This window comes from Ambystoma mexicanum, chromosome 9 (assembly GCF_040938575.1).
Source record: "Ambystoma mexicanum isolate Mex_15411 chromosome 9, UKY_AmexF1_1, whole genome shotgun sequence".
Lineage (NCBI taxonomy): Eukaryota > Metazoa > Chordata > Amphibia > Caudata > Ambystomatidae > Ambystoma > Ambystoma mexicanum.
The window spans coordinates 1,449,915,173-1,449,932,315 of NC_090931.1; the positions used below are offsets into that span (position 1 = coordinate 1,449,915,173).

The 17,143-nt window shown below is 47.6% G+C and overlaps 1 protein-coding gene across 1 annotated transcript in view; it reads right to left on the reverse strand.

Moving 5' to 3' along the window:
* The window catches only part of LOC138489208 (acid-sensing ion channel 4-like), a 214,817-nt gene that overhangs the window by 88,667 nt on the left and 109,007 nt on the right, over nucleotides 1-17,143 (reverse strand). Inside the window, exon 3 of the mRNA XM_069616876.1 lies at nucleotides 12,318-12,445. Coding sequence (XP_069472977.1) covers nucleotides 12,318-12,445 — 128 coding nt within the window. The remainder of the gene's footprint in view (nucleotides 1-12,317; nucleotides 12,446-17,143) is intronic.

A 17,143-nucleotide genomic window follows, 5' to 3' on the forward strand; every position in this document is an offset into this window, starting at 1 on the left:
CAGATAACTAACAAAGTTCACTGCCCAGGAGTAGATGATACCCTCAGACAATAACTACCCTGAAGAATTATCGCACCAATTTGTCTATTACATAAAAAGGCCAAAGCACCTGAAAAGGAGGAGGGTACGTGTCTACTACACAGCACTTCTCTTGGCCATAGAACAATCAATGCCCCACCTTCACCCATACTTGCCTGTCCTAAGAGATAGATCGCTTAGATTGGCGTGGGAACAGCTCTTCGCCTGGGCACTGAACGACTACTTGATAGGGAGAGCTTGAAAACAACTAACACTAATAACAAGCATATTGAGAATTTTCAGGCGGGCAACTTTAACGTCGCAAGAATTAGCTGCCGGACTGCAGCAAGGTAAGAGCAAAATGCCGGTGAGACTAGCCTCTGTAATAAAGATGATAGGGATTTTGATGATCACCGGGTTTGTGGCTGCCTCTGTATGGCGGAACAGTTATGCTATCAATATTTTTGCTGTACCCAAACCTAATATACCCCCACCCCCAGCTGCAACAGGTGTTACGTCAGGTGGTACTAGCAAAATTCCACACAAGGGAAATAGAGTTAAACGCAGCACATACTCAGAGAATAAAGATATTGACAACTACATACAAAATTCAGCACACGTCTCTAACAACATGTGGTACCAACACATGACTCAAATAGGTAAACAAACAACAGAAGACAGCTGCTACGTCTGCTCATTGATCCCATACGCCATGAGTGCTTCCCGAACTTTCGTTGCCACGGAAATAGATGAAAAAACAGCACGGTGTATAATATACCTGGCACTGTTCCAAACGAAAGGGAGATTTCAAGGGAACACGGTGCACCTGGTATGGAAATCACGAGACACATACCCGTACGAAAATAACTTCCTTAAGAGTTATTTGAGCTACCACAAGGCCAGTTTACATGCTGAAGCATTCAGATACATAACAAGTGGCCCTGAAAAAGGAGAAACGAAGAAAGTTACACTACAGTACCTACGATGTGATTGGTACGCCACTGAAGCTCCTGGTAAACAAGGATGTTGGGAAAGACCACTGATAATAATAACAGGGAAGGTGTACCTGGGTGACAAATGGGACACAGGAGTGGTTGGCAGCAACATGATAATGAGAGAAGATACTACAACTATTGCTGAGCACAACAACAGATGTTGGATGACTTGGGTCAAGTACGCACCCATGCTAACGTGGATAGAGAAGGATGAAGACCCAATAACAATACTGCCGATGACTGCACCTAAGGTATGCTACCAACACAAAGGAGAAGTGGACGTAGGATACAACACCAACTGTGCAAGCGTGACAGAGCTAACTGAGGGGGGAGCAGGAACAGCAGTAGTAATGGACCATTACTGGGCCTGTGGAGACAAGGCATACCACACACTGCCCCCTCTGTGGAATGGTGTATGCACAATAGTACACGTTAATGTACCATCACTAGTGGTGCCCCAGAAACATGTGAATGTGGCGAACTTCCCCAAAATGGATGAAGGAAACAAGAGGAAGAAGAGATCTGCACAGCTTCAGAAGGGGCCAGAGAACCGAAACAACAGCAACAACACTGTCCTGAACAGAAGGAAAAGACAAGGAGAACCTCTGACAGGAAATTACCTGTGGGGAAGGTCGGAAACAGCACTCACTTCAATTCCGCCAGAACACAGACTATTCAGCAGAGCAGCAATGTTCTTCTCCTCAATAATACATCCTGGACTACAGGCCTACGCAAACGCAAAATGGCTCCAGATAACTAGATGGGAACTAATGATGACAATTAACTCTACAGTAAATGGATTCAACGCAATAAAAGAGGAATTGCGAGCAGTGAGGATGGTAGCACTACAGAACAGATATGTACTGGACCTCCTCACAGCAATGGAAGGAGGAGTTTGCGCAAAGATAGGACAATCATGCTGCACATTCATTCCTGCTAACGATGCTGACAATGGTACACTGACAGAAGCAGTATCACAATTGGCCCAGATGCACTCCAAAATGATGGATGAAAGTAAAGGTGTAAAAAAGGATGAGAGCTGGTTTTCGACGCTATGGTCATGGATGCCATCTTGGCTGTCAGATGGACTGAAGATCATAGTTGGATGCATTATTTTGGCTGGAGCTGCACTTACCATAATAAGATTTTGGAAGGCCCGGAAGGCACGCACCACAGACGAGATGATCGAAATGGCCGGTATGCACCCCTTGATGCCAGCAGATGACGGCCAACACACAGGCACAATAATAAAAGAGAGAGAGAGGTTGCGCAACCAGATCATCACTAACCACCTGGACCCACCATCTGTGAAGCTCGAAAACCCAAGAAACCCAAGGAGCTCCATAGGGAAATGGGTATACTGCACACCTGGAGGAACCTGTGTATATATGTACTGGTCATTTGAAGACCATGTTAACCACTATGGACATTTGGGAGGAGTAACTAAAATATGGAGAGTGAGAGGAGATAAGGAAAAGGATATGTTTGTGGTCGACAAGTCGACCAGAGGGGGGACTGAAGTGGGAAAAGTGAACAAAAGGCTCCCACCAATCCCCTCTCAACCCTGGCCTAGAGGATCACGGCCCAGACACCCGCCACGAGAGGAGTTTGCCCATCTCCCAGACGACCAAATACCCTGGTACAAGAACATACGGATGTGCCCACTCGCGTGCCCACCCGCCTGCCCACCAGCCTGCCCTGCACATGCCGACACCTGCGGCATGGATGGACTCGACTAAACCATCCAGCACCAAATCAACACATCGTTAGAGATGCCATGACGACCTAGCTAACGGTCAGCACACTCGTGCAAACATACACACCGGACACTCCCACACCAATTCACACGAAGAACATACTCAGTGCTATGACGTAGGCGACGGACACACCCACGGACGTGCATCTTTATTATTTTCCACATAGGCTTTTCAAAATGCAGAAACGCAAGACGCATAATGAACTCATCTAAAAAGGCTTGCTCACGCTTCTTCTAAACCCATGGACCATAATGAGAAATATAACGAAGACACGATACTGGGGATAGAGCAATATGATACCTTAACCTAAAGCGCTCTGTATCAAACGGTTCCACCTATGCACCAGGCCCAAGTAGGCCGCAAGCAAAAGCTTCCATGAACATTAAATGAGCAAGAGTTCGGTTGCTGACCCTGCAGAATGAGCCCAGCGAAAGCAGACAGTCAAGGGCACAACGTTGAAAACTCTCATACCGCAAGCCGACGCCAAGGTCACACCTGCAAGATAAGCCAGGCACACAGTGAAAAATGCAATATTAATTGTGCAGAATTCTGCCTCAACCACGGTCCCACCTCACGTGACCAAGCCGAACCTGATAGGATGCCAAGCCCAGGAGGAAGAAGGCGCCTGGATCCCCCGTCTCAAGACACAGGCAGATACAATTAAGCGACTCAATGGACATCTGCGGCGGTGGGAGTAGTCGGCCTTCCTGCTTATGAATAAATCCTCACATTGTCTGCACATACCCATAGTGAAACATTGTTGCAAGTGACAGGTGCACCGCGAGCTGGGAACAGCGATGGTCCCAGACTGGGGGGCTCGCGGGTGAACCAATCAGAACATTGGGCCCTTATCACTGACGCCATTCACATTGACCAATCCTCAGGGGTCTTCATGTAACAATTTTTATGTATCAAACTGAAGGGACAACCCAAGTATACCACCTGACTGACCCTTAACCAATAACAACGTTCTCTATACGTATGCTATACTAACTCTACCACTCGGGGAACCAATCCGGAGTGGTGATAGGTTTTTTTTGCTAATTTTCTCAGGTGATGCAAGTAGCGCGTCATGCTAAGGTAAAAAGGGCCTGCGAGCCCCACGATGTTGAGAGAGTGTCAGGACGGACGCGTACGATCCTTGACCATCCCTGCCGTTTTGTTTAATAAACAGCAGAATCACCTTGCTTCTTGCGTGTGTCTCATACTCTATCTCTTTTGGGATATACGGGAGGAGTTGGGGCCTCCCTGCCCGGAGGTCCGCGGACGGCCCAGCCGACCCCGGGAGAATTTCCCCCCGACAGTCTTTACTTCTCGTTTCCCTTGAATTGAGAACTTTTTTTTTGGTGGTGGTGGTGGTACTCCACCGTGCAGCTGTACCTTCTGTATAGCAAGCATTTTATTCTCCCATCCTAGTTGTGTTGCTGGACGATTATAGAGCGGTGGAGTAGGGGCAGTGATGTCTTACTGGAATGCAACTCGAAGGCTTAAATCTCCTTCTTTCTTGACTTTAGTATATGCAGTGCATGCTAGCCAATGTTGCCACTGTTCTGCGCTGCGCACGCCAACACCCGCCCCCCGCGCGCGCCGTTGCACCAAGTTGGCGACTACATGCAAATTTGCAGTCATATAACTGCCAGTGATGTCACTTCCTGTATTTGGGCCCCTCCCCACCCCGGTAAATTCATAAATCGGCTCCCCTGAGTGTAGAGAGTGTGCAGGAAGGCGAATGGGTTTAGAAAAGTATGTCAGTACCTGTATATAAACGTGCAATAACACGATAAGTGTGGCCACACGCATTTCATATTAAGAACGATTTACAGGGTACACAATGTGTCACAAGTGTATAGCAGACCATGGCCTCTTAACGGAATGTGATTGATGAGGTCTCCAGAATGCTGGTCTAGAGGGCGATGAACAAAAGAGTAGCGCGCGTACGCTGACGTACACTGCGTCAAAAGACGACTGCGCATACGCTGACGCACACTGCGTCACCCTTCGGCCCCGCAGACCCTAGAGGATAGGCGGAAGTGTATTAGTACTGGGAAAAGTCAGTCCCGGAAATGGATGAACGCATGGGACTGGGAAAGGGGATGCGGGGTGCAGGCTGAGGGAAAAGCCCTATGGAGGTCAGGAGTGAGGAAATTAAGGGTTGACCTTGCAGCCCGTGCCCTTTACCGGACGGCCATCCGCCATATCGGTCTTATGTCTGCGGGCTTTGGACCAAGATTCACGGAATGTTTTTTATCTGCAGGGTGCCCCCTGCTTTACCTATGCAAAGTATAGTGCCACTTCTGCCATTTGGGTGGGCTCTAGGCGCGTCACCTGAGGAGGGGATTTTCAGGGGACGATACACGTTCAGAGGGGGACAGATACACTGGCCCAGTGGCCCAGTAGGAGTAGGAGATCAGCATGTTCGTCCATTCATGCCTGGGCTTAAACTGCTGTTTTTCCAAAGTGTCTATGATTTGGATATTTCATGAGTAGCCGTCCACTGAGGGGCACTCCTTAGCCTCCAGGCTGTATTCATGTTTTTTGACACATTTAAGAGGGTATGGCGAATAAGCACGTCATCCGAGCGAGATTATTTTTCCATACATTATGTTATTGTATTTTACAACTAAAATAGCAGATGTCCAAGTGCGCTCTGCCTTTATTGACACATATGTAAAAAGATGTAATGCTGCATGTACTTCATATGAGACTACAAGTCTGAGCTTCCATTAAGACTCCCAATTTGGAGCTCAGTTTGGGCGGGACGCCCCCTTCCTCCTTTGATGTTGAACAGAAACCTTGAACCCCCTCACCCGAACCCGCCGCCCCAAGAACAAAGCGTGCGTTGGACCCAATTGCTCATTTGCCCAGGATTTAGGGAAACCCCAGGTCCATAGAGGACTCCAAGGAAGCCCTTCCTCAGCCAAATGCCCCATTTTCACCAAAGGGCCCAAGGCAGGTAGCCTATCCTAGCAAAGCTGCCCAGCCTGTCAACCCTCTTCCACGCATGCCACCTGTGTTTAGAGAAACACGTGAGTATTTTGGAATCAAGCAAAGATGTAGAGGCAGCACCCCAGGAATGGAAGGTCTAGGGTACCCGCCCGCTTCTGGAAGCCAAAGACATATTAGTGCAAATAACGGTCCCAGCAAAATCATCTGGAGTCTGTGATGGCACCATTCCCTAGCACTGGGGTGATCCTTTAAATGTGATGACTCTTAGAAAGCGAGGAGGCAATTAGTCACAGTGAACTATTTAAAATAAGGTTGCAGTGTTTGATTATGTGGGTTTGGCAGTACGTGGCCACAGATGGTGCCATAACAAACACCAATCATGAAATAAACATACGGTGCTGAGTCTGACCTTCCCATGTGGACATACCTCTGAGACTGCTTTACAGGACAGACAAGAGTTAGATCAGACTGAGTTACATGGAATTCTGGTGTTCTAGAGTTGGCTCAGTGAGTTAAGCACTTGCTACAGACACATGTTCAGCCGAAATGATATCTAGCAATAGTTTCTAGCATTGCTGGTGTGGGGCTATGGGAAGTGTCGTGTATTACTAGCTTGTGATGGAGAGTCGGGATTCTATTGATGGCGGGAAGGAGAATGTTATGCATCACAATTTCTGTATTTGCTCGGAAGACCAGCAAGAAATATAACGGAAGAAAAACTACATATCCCATGATCCTCTCTTTGTTTCTAGCTCTTGAATGGAGCTCAAGGGCACAACTATTTTCTTTGGATCCAGGGCCCCAACACGTGTCTCTAAAGGGACTGTTTGGTTTTGCATGAGGGTCTGTAATGGAGTGGAATGGTTGCACCTGGTGGATGTCGGCATATAGGAGTGGGCACATTGCAACCCTGGCCCAGCCCTTCTTACACAGCTACATTCAGGAAACACGTGTATTAAATTGTACTGTATTGTATTGTAATTGACATTTACATAGTGCCTTTTACCATTATTACAGTCTCAGAGCGCTGGTGGTGGGAACGCCCTCGGGACCTGAAGTCTAGAGTGTTGGATTTCACAGAGTAGGAATAGAATGCGTGTGTGCATTTGGCCACGATAAGGCTTAGCAGGGCTGACCAGGTTCTGGTAGAAACAACCTGCGAAGATCAGGCAGGTGGATGGATGCTGAGAGAGGTCAGGAGATGGCGTGAGTGCTTTAGACTTGCTATGTGTCCAGCCGGCCGGAATTTGTCGTAGGTCTTCACTGCATAATGTGAGAAACCTGAAGGGTTCTCATTTACTAGTCCCTGGGGATCTGTCATCCAGGTGTCCAGGACACGGCCATTGCTTGTGGATCCAGTTCCTGGGTGTGGACTAGTTAGGGAGGATCACCTGAATGGGGGGTCCTTGGGGACTGGAAGTGGGATGCCAACGTGTGAGACGCAGTATCCCCCTTCTTATAACACCTTTTCCCCATTCCACCTCGTAGGATACTCAAAACCTCTACCCGCCCTTTTCCGACACGAACATGGATAAAAGGTGGAGCATGAGAGGACAATTCGAGCAAGGCAGACTGCACGACGAGAGAGCTAACTCAGCACGGCAGTTCAAGAGGAGGAGAAAGACGGCACAAACTGAGAGGGTGTTAAGGAGACAAGCGACCTTACCCTCTCTGAGCAAGGCCTGTGAAACCTCCACAGAAGGAATTGTAAGACTGCGAACAATAGCCAGCATGTGTTGCAGCAGATGTCAACGGTACACAGGGCCCTCCTCCGCAGATAACCAAGCCAAGGAGAGACGCTTGCCACTGTGGTACCAGCCTTGACTCCAGAGACAAGAAAAGCCAAGCGGTTCATCACAGCCGGTGAGTCGAGGGGAGAGCCGATAAAAAAACGAACTGTGTGGAACAAAAGTAGCAAAAGGCTAATTGAAGAAAGTACAAAGAACTGTTAATGTGAGAGGGGAAAACCAGCCACAGAGGAGTCAGGCACCACGTGGGTGCTCACTTGCGAAACTTTGGCCGAATACCCTATGGTTGAAACTACTGTTACCAGAAGGCCTTGGGAACGGCGTGAGAAAGGGGTCAAAGTTGCCACACAGGGGTCTTGTAAAATCCTGTGTACGGTCGAAAGTCTTTGACTTTGACTTTGGCAGATGATCGTGAAGCTAAGGGAAGTGAATCCTGCATCGTCAGAACTGTCAAAGGAATTGTGTGATTGACAAAGTTTGCAAGAGTGAACCCGACGGAGGGATGTCCACAGTGAACTGTTTAAAAAGACATTAAGATTTGTGAATGTCACAGATGACATTGTGTTGAAAGCTATAGTGAACCCGACGGAGGGAGGCTAAGATTCAATAAGGGTCTGAATCCGGAAGACAGTTATCCAGGGGTGGAAAGCCATCACCCACCGACATGTGAATGTAACAGAGTAAGTCTTTTGAATACAAGCCAGAGTGAACCTGATGGAGGGATGCTGATATTCGAGAGGGGTCTAAGCCCGGAAGGGGGGGCCCAGGGGTGAAGAATGATCACGCAGACACAATCTGAGAGCAACTTTAGTTTAACTTTTTGTTTGTTATTTTGAACCTAGCAGGCCCTCAGAAGCAAGAGAACCAACCACCGAAGGTCCTGATATCACTAAGAACATTTTGTAGATCTGAGCCCGGAAGAGGGGGATCCAGGGGTGAAAAGGCATCAACCAACGTGCAAACAGAAAGGAACTTTTGGTTATTATTTTGGAACATATCAGATCCTCGGAGGGAAGAGACTTTTTGTAGAAAAGAGACTTAACCACAGAAGGCCATGATAGCTGAGAGTGGAACTGCAGTCTCGTGCTGGGAAAGCTCGAGTGTGTGCTGTGCTCCGGAGTCCCACCTTGTCCCATGCTCAAAACGTGGGAAGGGAGACCCTGACTACCGCATCCTGACTAATTATTTGTGAACACTTCTTTCTTTCTTGTGAACCCTATCCCACACTCTTTTGTATTTAGTTGTAAGGACTGGATATAGGTTTTTTAGTATAGGCCCTTTTATTTGACAAGACGCCACTAGGACTGCCTTATTTTTCATTTGATGGTTGTAGCTTGCTCCCATCTTAGATTTAGCTTTAGATTAGGTGTTTTTCCAACCTGCATATTCAGTTTAATAAACACCCTTGAACTGTGATCCCGTGTGTCTGTATTTACGGTTGCCACCATGAGTTCCTTACAACACTGATGTCAGAGGTGTTGAGGTATAGTCTGGTGTAAGTTGGCGGAACAATTATGTGACCAACAGGACTGAATTTGTCATAGTCGTTGCTGTATGCTGATGTGTGAGGGTAGCCATGTCTACGGCCAGTGCCCACCAAAGTGGTGCATTATACAACCCAGAGGTTCAGATGGAGATTTGCTGTTTGTGCACCTGAACAGGTGGTGGCATCTTAGGTCATGTCCTAAAAGATATTCCCGTGCCCTGCACACTAGGATACTTCTTCAGAGTGAATTCTCGAAAGAGGTAAGGATCATTAGAGCAGAGCGGTAATGACCATCACAATATTATAAATTTGAATGAAATATATCATATATTTTGTAAGGATTTTTAGGTAAATAATCAACTTCTTAGCGCTTCAAATGATTTGTAGATGGGCTTCAAGAAGAAACAGAATTTCTGCTTTTCCCGCTCAAAGCGTTGCCTTCATCAACAGCATTACTATTCAATTTTTCAGAATCCCAAAACCTGCTCCCCTCCTCTCCCCATGCCCCCTAATGTGGGGGGTTGCAGAGGGGAGAGGGGCGCAGGGGGGACCGGTGCTGCATTAATAACGCGGCTCCCCCCATCGCAGATTGCTGGGCTCCAGCAATCTGGCATGGGGAAGCCGCCTTGTAAAAAAAACACTGGCAGGGCAGTTTCAGTCCCCTGCTCGCCTCTTCTCCTCCATGCCCCATGGAGGAGAGGAGGCGAGCAGGGGACCGAAACTGCTCTGCCGGTGCTGTATTAATAACGCAGCTCCCCCATGGCAGATTGCTGCTCCAGCAATCTGCCATGGGGGAGCTGCGTTATTAATACAGCACCGGCAGAGCAGTTTTGGTCCCCCGCTCGCCTCCTCTCCTCCATGCCCCCTAATGTGGGGGACACAGGGGGAGAGAGGTGAAGGGGGGACCGGTACTGTATTAATAACGCGGCTCCCCCGTGGCAGATTGCCACGGGGGAGCCGCGTTGTAAATAAAGGGTCACTTACCTCTCACAGGCGGCGGCAGCAGGAGCAAGGAACACAGGACACTACAACGCAGCCTGGACGCGTGATCCAAATGCAGGAAAGCGCGCGTCCAGGCTGCGTTTATTTCCTGTTCATGGCCACGCCCCCAGCACATCCCACTGGCTGAGCATGTGCATGGGAGCCAGTGGCTCCCCATTGCACATGCTCAGTTCAGTGCAGGAAAAAAAAAAGCGTTACTCTTCTTCTGCGCCAGGCATCACGCGCCCCCCCAGGCATGGTGGTGCGCCCCCCAAGGGGGGCGCGCCCCACAGATTGAAGACCTCTGTCCTAAGGTGACATTTCTCAACAAGCCTGCGCCTCTGAAAGTTAGGTTGGGGTAGGACACAGTGCTGCCCCGTGCCAGTACTACCAGTCTTCCAGTGGCTCTTGTGTCCTGTGTTTTACCCTGGGGAGGAACTGAGTATCGCAACACTATTCGGGTATCTGTGAGGGACCAGGCACACAAGCTTCTGTTTAAGCTTGATATATGAGTGCACCGGCATGTCTAACAAGCGTAATGAAACGGGCAAACCAGAATTTGTGTATTTAAAAAAAATTCTATTCTAAACCAACTGACCACCCTAGGATAAATATAACGAGGCAATGAAATATGATGGCTATTTTCGGCACTATCCTGAAACCCATCCCTAACACTGCAATTCCCGTTCCAAGCATTTGACATTCACCACCAGGTGGTGCAGGCCGTTATCGCAGCGTTCTGGACCTCACAACAATGGGCAGCACCGGCTGTTATTGTGGCAGCCCGGAATCACACACTATCAAACACTGATCATGACCTAAGCTCTCACAGGCACTGCTGCAATGCTGACTACCTTTCCTTCAAAGGTCCTCAAAACCTGACTATTTCCTGCATTATCCTGAAACCCATCCATAATCTTCCAATTCCCAATCCGGGCATATGAACATTCACCACCAGGCGGCACCTGCTGTTAACGCGGTGGCCCTGACCACACAATCACCTGGTGGCGACGGCCGTTATCGCTGAGGTCTGGACCTAACACACTATCAAACACCAATCATATTCTTGGCTCTCACAAGCACCATTATCTGGGCACAGGCCTTCATCTCTTTTCCACAGCATGAAATATCACAGGATTGATTAGTCAATGCACCTGTCCTGTAAGGGGAAAACAAGCAAATCCCATTCAAAGTGGTTGAGACTTTTTTGTATTTACAATTTTTGTACCAGGGTTGTTGTCTTCTCCCCTGCACCTTTATACTTCTAAAATGTCTTTACCACCTTAAGCAATACTTTCTTTTTTTATTAACAAGTGGTGTGCAATTTGGACAACTCATTTTTTGCAGCTTCACTCCCCCACCCCATGCCCCATGGAGAAGAGGAGGCAAGCAGTGGAGTACATTTGCTGAAAATGTTGGGGGGGACATGACATCTGCTGAAATGTTTCCCCAGCTAAATGAATGGGGATAAAATGGTGTGCCATGAAAGTTGGGGTGGGGGGGACAAACACCCCTGTCCCCTCTAAAATTATGCCCATGGAGGCAAGTGGGGGACTGAAACTGCTCTGCTCTCGCCTCTGCCTGTATTAACCTCGCCTCTGCCTGTGTTACCCTTGCCTCTGCCTCGGTTACGCGTTGTATGTGACAGACATGTGTCTGCAGAGTTTCCAATTTTATCGAAATGTGCAGTCAATGTACTGTTACCTTTCAGCACCTCATACCTGTGCGAAATTGGGTTCTCTGCACTTGCAGCCCTAAAGACAAAATATCGGTCAAAGCTGGAGGTGGAAGAAAGCCACCGGTTGGCTATTGGAAAAATTGAACCCAATATTGACAGGCTGGCTGGTGAAAGGCAGGCCCACCCTTCACACTAGTTCTCCAGTATGCCACTGCCCAACTTGCAAGTGACAGCATTGACAGTACGTTGTTGTACTTGAGAAACAAATTGTGACAGCACTTGCATAGCAAATGTTACTACAGGACAGCAATATTGGGTGTTTTCGTTTTTGTGAAATAAATATCCAACACTATTTTTAGTTGAGTCCTCTGTATTGTAGCAAAATCGGAATGCTTTGTTCACAAATATTTGTCCTCTAATCTGATTTGAATCATTGCAAGCAATGATTTTGAAACAACGTGGTGTTTGGCATTCACTCCTTCGTTAGGGGCACCATTCTACTCCAGCGCGCGATAACCGTTCGCAACCGAGTACACTTTTGGAGTCCATGTTTATTGGAGGGGCCTGGGCCGGAGAATTTTTTTTAGGGGGGGCTCGGGGTCAAAAAGTTTGAAGACCACTGCCTTAGGATATTGCGACACTTCATTAGCCGCCGTTAGTGCAGAATCACCACTTTTCCCCTATCCCACAATAGCTGCAGAGAGTTACCCGTTGCTCTTGGCAGGAGACGAAGGTCTGGAACCCTGGGGAGACACCGAAGCCCAGCTGATGGATATATGGTGGCTCGTCCTGGCTGTGTATCTGGACCCGGATCCCGGCCTCAAACGAAGTCTCATCTGGAAAGAGAAACAAGGATATCATGAAACAGCATGGTACAGTCCAGAAAACATATACCCTAGTCAAGCAAAATCTCATGTTAAGAATAGTAGTCGATGACCATTTTGTGTGAATACATGTGTACCATAGAAAGGTTTCATTATTTCCTCCTTTTGCTTGTTTCTGCTGAAAGGTGAAGATGCCTTTGTTGCAATTGGATGTTTCTGGTGTCAATTTAATGGAAAAAGTACCAGATGTCCGAAGCTTGACAGTACAGTCTGCGTTTGTATTTTTTTTCATTGCCATTTTATAAAGGTGCCAACAGCAAGCACAGCCCTTTTGAAGTGCTTGCTTAACTTTTTTTATTTGGCTTGTATGCTTGTTTTCTATTGAGAACTGTAATGATGGTTATATGATATGTTATTTATAACACGCTTATTACCCAGAGGTTTGTAAGCGCAGACCTGGGGATTGAACCTGTGGTGCTCAATGCGGTCTTGCTTCCAAGGCGAGCGCGTTGCCCCTGAGCTATCCTCCCGAGACTGTAATGATCACTTGTAATGGTCTGAATTGTATTGCTGTTCTTTGGTCGTAGCATGAAGCTACGGTGGCGTTTGTGGAAGTCCTTAACAAATGACATCCAAAACCTATTGGATTTGGCAATGCTTGTTTTTCTCATTAAAATATTCTGCGGGTCTCCTTGGAGATGAGCAAAGGGATTATCTTTCCCGTGTTGAGAAACTAGACTACCCACAGGTGCATATGTCCTGCTCCCTAAACTGTGTGGAACTTCATAGTGAAAGTAGAATTTGCAGTATTTTTTTCAGCAAAACATTTACTGCTTGATGAGAGTGTATTCTTTTCTCGCACCAGCACCATACATAACCCGCATGACATTTTAATTGGCAATTGCATTTTGCAAATGCCTTTAACAGTGTATTACACTGAAATGAACCTACCCACCCTTTAAAAACTCCCAGTTCAGATTGTTTGCTATATACTCGTTTGTTTAAAATATGAATGTGGGCTCATTTGCACACCTGCACAGCTTTGCTCGTGACGCTCTGAACTGGAGAGAACTCCTAGTGTTGGCTGCCAGGTGGTGCAGAGGCATGTGTGACGTGACTCAAATGGCATATTCGGTTTGAGCAGAAAAAACATCTCCCTAACCCAGTTTCTGCAAAAGATTTTGAATCCAATGGAGACAAGAGCATTGCATTTTAAAAGCTTACAACCTTATAGAATTCTTCTGCAGAAAAGAAATTGCACACTGAACGTACCTTCCCCATGTCTGAAAAATGTCCATTGCACGTGACTGCATGCTATTCAGTGTCTATGTGCTCTTCGTGTAAAGCATAGCAGAGCCCTCAACTGCAGACAGCTTCCCTTGGGGTTGGTAGACTACTTCATAATAGCCTGTTCCTCCTCTAGCGCTGCAACCCGCAGACTGTGGCTGGGGCCCATGAGAAATCTGGTGCAGCTGTCACATAGTCAGTGACATGGCAAGCCTCGATGCGCCTGAACCTTCTGCCTTGTATGGCGAGTAGGTCTTTAAACTAGTCACCTCTGCTAGTAAAGGAACAGTCACTTACATTCTAAATACTATTGGCATGCTGTGTAATTCTCTTCTATTTTCATGCTTGTTCAGACTACGGTTTGCCGAAGGGACATCCACACCACAGCGCTTAGAGGCCATTACAATGACAGTAGAGGGAAGATCGACACTTGCTCTTCCTTCTGCACCCGAGGTTAATTTAGTATGACTCGTGGTGAGGAAGGTCTTTTTTTTTTTCTTCCCCAGCACTGTTTCTGCACACAGCCAACTCCTGGCTCGGACTACTCTGTCAGTGGACTGGATTTCCAAGAGCATCCTCTGGCCATAAGCAGGAAGGAATACAATATGATTATCTGGTTAGTATAAGGTATCAACATAAAAGGTGGAGAAGTGGGAATCTGAACTGTGCGTGTGAAATGGGGCAGGTGGAAGATTTGATACACTTAGATGGAATTGTGAATAGTTGCAAGTCCCACACCTAGAACCGTGAATATTAGCGTTAGGGTGTGCCACACTTAGCGTGTGCCACATTTAGATAGAATTGTGAACAATATAACCCAATAAACAAAAAACCTCAAATTCTGCATACCTAACCCATACAGAAACCTACACAACTACCTCTCGCACAGCAAGACGCACGCACTTTACCACACCGCAACAACAAACAAACAACACATAAGCGGCACCAACAGCACGCGAGGCCTGACTTCGATCCGATACTCGCACCAAAGCTCAGTGTACAGCGTATACCGAACTGAAGCCGCCAACAGGACACCACCTCTCTCACAATACTACTCCCTCTTCACCCTACCAACCCAACCCACCTTCTTGTTTACAGATCCGCCTGAGGACCAATTCCGTTGGTGACGGTGCGTTATACAAATACCTTTAACAATAACATTTCCCCTCAATTTGTCCCCGTTTGGTTAGCGGTTTGGTTGTGGCTTAGGCCCTACTTTAGCACAAAATGAATAAGGCCCAATGCATCAGCTATGGGCTCTATGTTGAACTGCCCGGATCATGATTATAGCTTGGCAGAGTATGTTACAGGGACTGTATTCCTGTTATTCTTTTTATGTTTACCTAACTTGAAGTTATGTCGATATGTATTTAAAATGCTGTACGCCTTTTAAAATATAATGTTATCGATGATGTAATGTGTATTGTAAATGGAGAAATCTGAATAAACACATTTAATGGTGATGAAGGTTAGTAGCCCACACAACTCCCAGGAACTCTTGAGCACACCTCAAGGTCATCACGGATTCACCACCACACTAGTGCTGGCCTCCATGAAAGGTCTGCCGGCCGTTAGGGCGACTCTCGTCCCTTCTGTTAACTACATTGAACTCACTGAAAGATATGCGTTCACCCCAATGATCACTATCACTAGCCCTTATGTTTTCATTTCTCTCCATGCTGTGAATGAAGTCTGTTTGTTTCTGTCTTCCTGACCTTTCCCACTCTTCCCCTTTCCTGCCCGCATTGGCCCTATTTCAGTTTCATGCCACAGACCGAGGTCTGGCTGCCATCCTTGCCGGGGCCGAACTCGCCTTTACTCAGACAAGGCTGGCCACTTTAAGGCCCCCAAATCACATCACATAACAGGTATAGTGAAGCCAAAGCCAAACCAATGCTGGGAGAAAATTGGTGCAGAAGCATTTCATGATATGAGCAACTTGAAGACAAACATGGTGGAGCAGCAAGCGGAAATTGCAGGCTGTTGGCTCAACTTCAACATTAAGACCTGGGTTCTAATCCCAGTTTTGGCACTTGACCAAAACAAATGTACGTGCTTTGCTATGGTCATTTATGGGAAATATTGAACAACTCACCCCAAAATTGCCTAGTGAACTAGTCTCTAGCTTCTTGCTGTTACCTCAATTTTAGTTAGAAATAATTCATGGAGTGTGTTCCATTTACTTGATGCATAAAATGTGATGCCCGTGTCCATGAAGAGATCAGTCCTTTTAACTGCTGAGTTCTCTACGCAGACCTTTCGACTGATCACACTTCTTCTCCAGTGGACTCAGGCCATCATGTTGAATAATCCGCATTGAACAGCATAGGGTTGGGCTGGAAGTCTAGCCATGCTCGTGCTGTGTGTTAATCCTACACAGATGCCATTGCACCTCCCTCATTGCCCGGTGTCCACTCCGGCATGTGTTGACAGCGGGGTGTTCAGAATGCACTCTGCCTGCCTCTCTTCTCCACGGGCATCCTTCCGGATCCGTCCTTCCACCCTGTAACCCTCGTAGGACACCCCTCTTTTGCTGCAACTCCTGCACTACTATACTTCCTGTATATTGCCTTTCCTAGTGGTCCAGCCCACAGTACCTCCTGCCTTCCTCTAGTACACCCCTCCCTATCTGCTACCCACGCCCTGACCCCTCACCCATCCCTGAATCACTTACCCCCGAACAGCAATCACTCCACCTCTTCGCAGGAGCCCCGCACCCTTTTCTTGCTCCGGTCATGCAGTCCCTTTACCCGTCCTTGCTTGATTGCGCAAGTCATTCATTCCTGTCTGGTTGCTGTGCGTAAATGTGTTTTTGCAATGACTGGACATCCGCTTGGCATCTTGGCATGTTTGATTCCACACCTCTGGGATTACGATAAAGCAGGGGTCTGCAACCTGTGGCTCTCCAGATGTATTGGACTACGATTCCCATGATCCCTCATCTGGGGCTGGGAGGAGATGTAGTCCAAAACATCTGGAGAGCCAAAGGTTGCAGACCCTTGCGATAGAAGATGAAGAAATCTATGCATATTTTGCATAAACAGATTAATCAAATCCACCTTTGCGGACTATGCATCGCCGATCTCACAACCAATCGCCCGTCCCACACAACAAACAAAGGCCCTGCGACAGCACCGCCCCTTTTCTATAGCCAGTGTTTGCTGCCCGGACCCGGGAAGTGGAGCCCCATTCATTAGACAGACATGGGGCTGGGGAGGGCACGAGGGATGAAACCCTCGTGAGTAGAGCAGCGAATGGGCGGGTGTGGGTTTTTCGACAAAAGGGATTAGTCGGCGGGAAGAGAGAGGAGGGATTCGGTGGGCGGGATTCGACTGGTGGGCGATTCGGGGCGTTGTGATTTGAAGGGATCACATAGAACCGGAGGAAGAACAGGGGCACAGCTTGACCCCTCTTTTTACCTTA